The 6,176-nt window shown below is 39.0% G+C and overlaps 1 protein-coding gene across 5 annotated transcripts in view; it reads left to right on the forward strand.

Moving 5' to 3' along the window:
* Nucleotides 1–1,934, forward strand: part of RIC1 (RIC1 homolog, RAB6A GEF complex partner 1) — a 57,448-nt gene extending 55,514 nt beyond the window's left edge. For all 5 annotated transcript variants that reach the window (XM_075021582.1, XM_075021585.1, XM_075021583.1 and 2 more), the window contains one exon: nt 44–1,934. In XM_075021582.1, coding sequence (XP_074877683.1) covers nt 44–329 — 286 coding nt within the window. In that variant the 3' untranslated portion in view covers nt 330–1,934. The remainder of the gene's footprint in view (nt 1–43) is intronic.
* Nucleotides 1,935–6,176: the final 4,242 nt, after the last annotated feature.

Genomic DNA, 6,176 nt, shown 5'->3' on the forward strand with positions numbered 1-6,176 from the left:
TTTTTTAATTCACTCACAGTGTTCTGTACTGTTATTTTCCTAGCCCTGGGTACAAGCCATTTCTAAATATCATCAAACCACAGATCCAGAAACTAAGTGAAATAGCAGAAGAGCAAGTACAGCCTGAAGCTTTTCAGCCAGTGAATCCTTCTAAGGTTACTGAACAAGTGAACCCCAGAGCTGAGGAAAACAGGACTTCATCTAGCCATGGTGCTAATCCTCAGAGTGATGCTGGCAACAGCAATGCAAGCAGGCATGAAGAGGACAAGTCTAAGATAGAGGATGAGGATTCATTCCAAGAAGGCAGTTATGACTGTATTGTGTCTTAAATGGAAGATGAACAACTTCCCAAGCATCAGGTGTGAAAGGAAGCAAACCAGCTTCTAGACATGCTTCCATGTTTTGGATTTGAACTATTTTTTTTTTTTTTTTTAATATTTCAATCTTTGAAATCTTTAGTGGGGATAACTAAGCAGCAGTTTCATCTAATAATTTCAAAAGGAGGCAAGTTTGGGTTTTTTTGATGCAATCTTCAGACTACAGCTTTAGGTTTTGATACTTAATAGTGTTGAGAGACAGTGAATACATATGGAGACAGGTTCAGCTAAAGTTCATCAGTACCTTTACATCACCAACATGTTCTGAAGGAACTACTTATCTCTTAATTGAGTTTAAAAGGCAAAGAGGGGATTAAATTTAAAAACTGTTATACTTTGCAGCTTGCCTGCCTAAGAAATATCTGATCAGTGCAGTTCAGATTGGTTTGATATCGATATTTTGTATTAAAGGACTGTAAAATATATTGTATGTTTTTGTGAATACTCTTGTACAAATACTCAAGGCTGTACCTTATTTGAAGGTACCTATATGTATTGCGCATGTTCCTAGATGACTAGTAAAGTTAAAGCAGAGTTGCACTTCTTTCTGGATGAGGCATACTTTACTGACCTAACATTGACACAAGGTGGCTTACCTGTTTTTTACTGCCACTTACAGATCTTGTAGTTGGGCTTAAGGGATTGCTGAAGGTTATTTATTTCATTGTAAATTCTTTTCTGAAAAACGGATTTTTTAAATGTAAATAATCATCATATACTCTTGCTATGGAAAATTAGTTTAACGGCTCATACTTAAACATTTTTCAAACATTTTATAATATGCATACTTATAACTAAGACATATTTAACTTTCATACAATGTTATGGAAAGCTGGCTGCAGAAGTTTGTTGCTTTGAGGTACTTATTTTTTCTAGCTGCTGTCCCTATGTAATAACTACCTGTAACAGTATTAATTAGGTATTAGCTTGTTTGTACTGTGCAATCTGAACAAAAATGCAACATTACTCATTTTATACAAAAAAAACTAGTTTATTTTTTATAACATCACTTGATTACTGACATGGACCAAACTAGTCATCATAGGGTAGTTACAGCATCTGTTGCTTTTCTAGTGTAGTTACTAAATGCACATCCATTTAAACTCTGAAAATTAAGAATATTCACAATTAAGTTGAAATAAATTGTGGTTTTATCATCTTTATTTCCTTTGTAGATAAGATCAAGTGCTTTAAAATGTACAAATGTTAAACTGTTTCTTTAGAATGGCTTTACTAAGCCAATACAACCAGTAAAGTGCAATAATTGCAAGTATTACTTGGAAAGCTGGAGATTTCAGTGAATGCAGCTTGAATTTCCATTTAAGAGTTGAAACTAATAGTGAAGTTCTAAGAAAAAAGTCTGGTTCAAGAGTCCCAGCATTAAGCTTAGTCTGCATTGTAGCTACTGGTTACATATAATGTCTATCATACCTACAAGCCTGTTGTGATCTGACATCAAAATCTATTATTGTTATATGGGGATACTTAAAGCTTTTTTATGATAAAAAAACCTGCTTAATCTATGGTAAAAGAAATAAAAACTGTGCTTCAAGTTAATATTTTTCTGTGGTTCTGTGGTAATGATGTAAACCAAGCTCATCCTGATCAGCTTTCTGCTGTTCAGGTTTTAGATCTGTACAAGTAAAAACATACATTAACTGATATACTAACATTCTTAATATTAGTATCTTACTACTGTGCTACTGTTGTTTAGCAGTTAAATCTTTTTAGTTGTGAAATTTTAGAAGTTTGTACTTCTTTAGTAGTAATTCTCTCTATGCAAATCTTATGTGCTAATTTTGTATTTCAATTTCACTGCTGTTATACCTGTAATTAAAAGACAAATGTATTCAACTTTACTTGAAGTTACTCCTGTGGAAAATAACTATTTCTGACTCCAAGCCATTGACAGTAACTTCTCAAGTAGGTTATCTCAGAGAAACAACGCTCTCAAAACTACCCAATGAAGATTGTTTTAGTTTGCCACATCATAGCTGTATGGCTTGTTTTACAGGATGAAAGTATCAAGCTTCTAAGTTAAAAGTTACCTTATTAGTGCACCTTTGAAGTTACATTCACCTACTGTTCTGAAAAGAGGTGTATTGGGTTTAGGGGGCAAGGGTGTGGTAGCAAGGGGGGGCTGCAGGGTTGGCTGCAGTAAGTAAAGCCCAGGAGCTGCCCCTGTGTCAGGTGCAGCCAGTTCCAACAAACCCACCATGGGATATAGCTGAACACCTCAGCCAAGCTGGTGCCTCCTCTCTGTAATATATTTAACAAGGGGGGAAATAATGCTGTGCAGCAGCTGTGAGAGAGATGAGTGAGGAAGAAAAACATGTGAGGAACAGTTCTGCAGACAGGGAGACCCATAAAGGAAGAGGTGCTCCAGGCACTGGAGCGGAGATCATCTGCAGCCTGTGGAGCTGTGTAAGTAAAAACATACATTAACCAATACACTAACATTCTTAATATTAGTATCTTACTACTGTGCTACTGTTGTTTAGCAGTTAGTTAAGATCTTTTTAAGACCATGGTGAAGCAGGCTGTCCCCCTGCAACCCATTGTGGAGCACATCAGAGCAGATACCCACACTGTTGCCTCTGGAGGACCCCACACCAGTGCAGGTGGATGAGCCCTGAAGGAAGCTGCAGCCCACGAAGAGCCCACGCAGGAGCAGGTTTTCTGGCAGGAGTGACAGCCCATGGGGGACTGGTACTGGAACAGTCTGTTCCTGAAGGAGTATCCCATTGGGAGGAATATCCACATTGGAGCAGTTGATGAAAGACTGTCCCATGGGAGGGACCCTACACTGGAGCTGGAGAACAGCAAGAAGAGGAATGAGAAGCAGAGAGGAGTTGTTGCAGACTGACCATGACCTGACCCTTGACTAACCATCCCCAATCCCTCTGCATCACTGTGGAAGAGGAGGTAGAAGAGTGAGGGGGAGGTTGGGCAAAGGCGGTTTTATTTTTGTTGTTGCTGCTATCCTACTTTATTTTTAATTGGCAGTCAATTCATTTTCCCCAAGGACAGTTTGGTTTGCCTGTTATGGTAACCGATGAGTAATCTCCCTGTTTCAACCCATATGCTTTTTCATCTCGTTTTCTCCTCCTGGCCTGCTGAGGAGAGGGCATGAGAGAGCAGTTTGGTGGGCACCTAGCAGCCAGTCAAGATTAACCCACCACAAAAGCTTTATTCATCTACAAATATGCACTATTACCCTCAACATACACATAGGAAAAATGGGCCATTTAACCAGCTAGGAGTCAACATTGTCTAGGGAATTCCAACTCACTGCCTCTCATACTTTGTTTATCCAGCTCACATAAAACTGGCTGCCCTGGTTCTTACCAGCCATCAAATGCTGTAGAAAGATGTCCAACTTCCTCCTTCACCAGCATTTGCATATGAAATTTTCTTGATCTGGTTCTCATCCTGTACAAAACCAACTGTCTCTGAAAAACAGCAACAATGCTGGATTCCTTGCTACCCATTTAAAAAAATCCTCTCACGCAGGGTATACATGCAAAACTGCTTGAGTCAAGTCACATTTCTGAGGATAATTTTCACCATCACTTATGTCAACCAAAGTAAGCTGTTTTTACACTAATGTGTTTTAGTCCAAAGCAACCAACTTAAAATAGTTTTAAAGCTGAAGTGTCTGTAAGCTACAGGTTGAGATTCACTCCTAAGTAAACAAATACATGAACGCATAACCTAGCAAGAACCTGTACAAAAGAGGTCCCTTCTCATACACCAAGGGCAGTTGTCTACAGCTATAATTATATATAAAAGATGATGGGTAACTTGTTGAGGGTGGTAGGCTGGCTTCACTGAAGGAAGGAGAGGCCCCAAGAAAAAAAGGCCACAGATGCAATTTACTGTCTCATCATAGTTTCCTATCCTAGAGCTGAAGACTGTTGAAATACTCTAGTGGGCAGTGAGATGAATGCCAGCTTGTGGTGAGTGGCAAAAGTAGTCCCAAGTGCTTAAACACAGAAAAGGAAGGAGCTTTCTCATACCACTCTGAAAGAAAAATACAACTTGCTGAGTTTTCTATTTATCATGTACCACCAAAGATAAGTAAACTCAAGGAGTTTCCTGCCAGACAGCACTGAAAAGAGACTTTACAAAAGCACACAACTGGAGACTGAAGCTAGCTAAACAGTTCAGACATAAGGCACCTAAACTCATAACTTTTTCCAAATTATTGTTTCCTATCAAAAAAAAAAAAGAAACACCACATCACCACACACAGAAAAAGCAACAACCCTGAATAAACCGTGCATGGGCAGCTTTCTAAGACAGTTACTTCAATTCTCCTGTACCTATTGGCTTTGAAGCTTCTATTTGTTCCAGAGTCTCAGACCCAACTGCAGAATTACTCCTTTCTAGATGAACTACTGCTGACTTTCAAGACTGATTCTTACAGCCTTCTGAAACTGAAAAAAACTGTTCTGTTCATGGCCAGTGGTGCTTGACACCCTGCTTGAAATATAGGTAGCAGTGACTAGATGTCCCTAAATTGGCTTATACTTCCTGCTCAAGTCTCAGCTTTATCCTTGGCATGTTCTCAAGCTGCATCCGCAGCTTTGTCAGAACCATAAAGTGTCATAGCCCAACAGAACCTCTTCTGCAGTGAACAGGGAAGCCTAATTTCTAGGACTAATTTATCCTTTGAGACTGGAACGGATTTTCATTAAGACTTGAGAATCCATGTTCTAGCTTCAAAACAGAAGTCACACTTGCGCAACTTCACATCACTGAAGCACACAGTTTTGTGACAGCACTTGGGGTTACTGATCTTGCATGGCTTTTTAACCATCCTTCACTGAGACCACACATCAAGTTCTAAAATGGGTCATCCTGCAGGCTCCTTCCTGACTATTATCAAGAACCAGATTAGGTTTGCCCTCAAGGAAAAAAGTAGTGAACAGCATTACCATGCAGGCAAACTCTTCAGCAGCTATGTCCCATATGCTACAATTAGCTCTGTATAGACTTGTTAGATCTTGTCTATTTGATTAGTGTTCTTCCAACAGGCTTGTAACGCAACCTACAATGAACAGACATTAAAGATGGGTCTTGCTAACACAGAATAGCTCCACTCAGCTCAACAGTCTGCTTCTACTTGACAGGCAATCTGAAGGTACAGTGACGCTCTAATGCTGCATTAGATTGTATAACCACAACGGGTACAGGCCTGCTTTGCAACCACATGCTTAAGTTGATAAAGTGCTTATTTCTGAAGCTCTTTTATCTACAGATATGAAACAAAGTACTATGTATGTTAATAGAGAACATAATAGATTCTCAAAGCCATCAAAAGTCAGGGAAGAACTCTAGCATTAAGGAAGAGTAAAGCAATTTAGAAAAGCCTGTGTATGTAAATTGTTTCAGATGAACATAGGGTAATTCCAATCAACTGGCTTACTGCCCCCACTAAGAATAAAGACTTTTTCTACTCCCATGCCCTTCTATCCTTAAAATTACCAGCTGCTTGCTTATCATATATTTCACAGAGTAAGACACACAATTTTTATGAGAATTAATAAACGACAGTAAAAGACTAATCTGCTTGTACTGAATAGGGAAGTAGACAGACACTGAAACAGCAAAATTTTCCATCCTGTTTTTCTACCTGTGATCAACAATAAATTTGCTCTCAGCTGTCAGTTTTGCAAAGAGTACTTAGGTTTGCTACCAGTGACTTCCATACCACATCTTGTTTCAGGAAGAACCTTCCTCTCCAGGCAACCAGCCAGGGCTCTCATTTTAACATTTTTTACAGTCTTCGGCCAT

This window comes from Buteo buteo, chromosome Z, assembly GCF_964188355.1.
Source record: "Buteo buteo chromosome Z, bButBut1.hap1.1, whole genome shotgun sequence".
Lineage (NCBI taxonomy): Eukaryota > Metazoa > Chordata > Aves > Accipitriformes > Accipitridae > Buteo > Buteo buteo.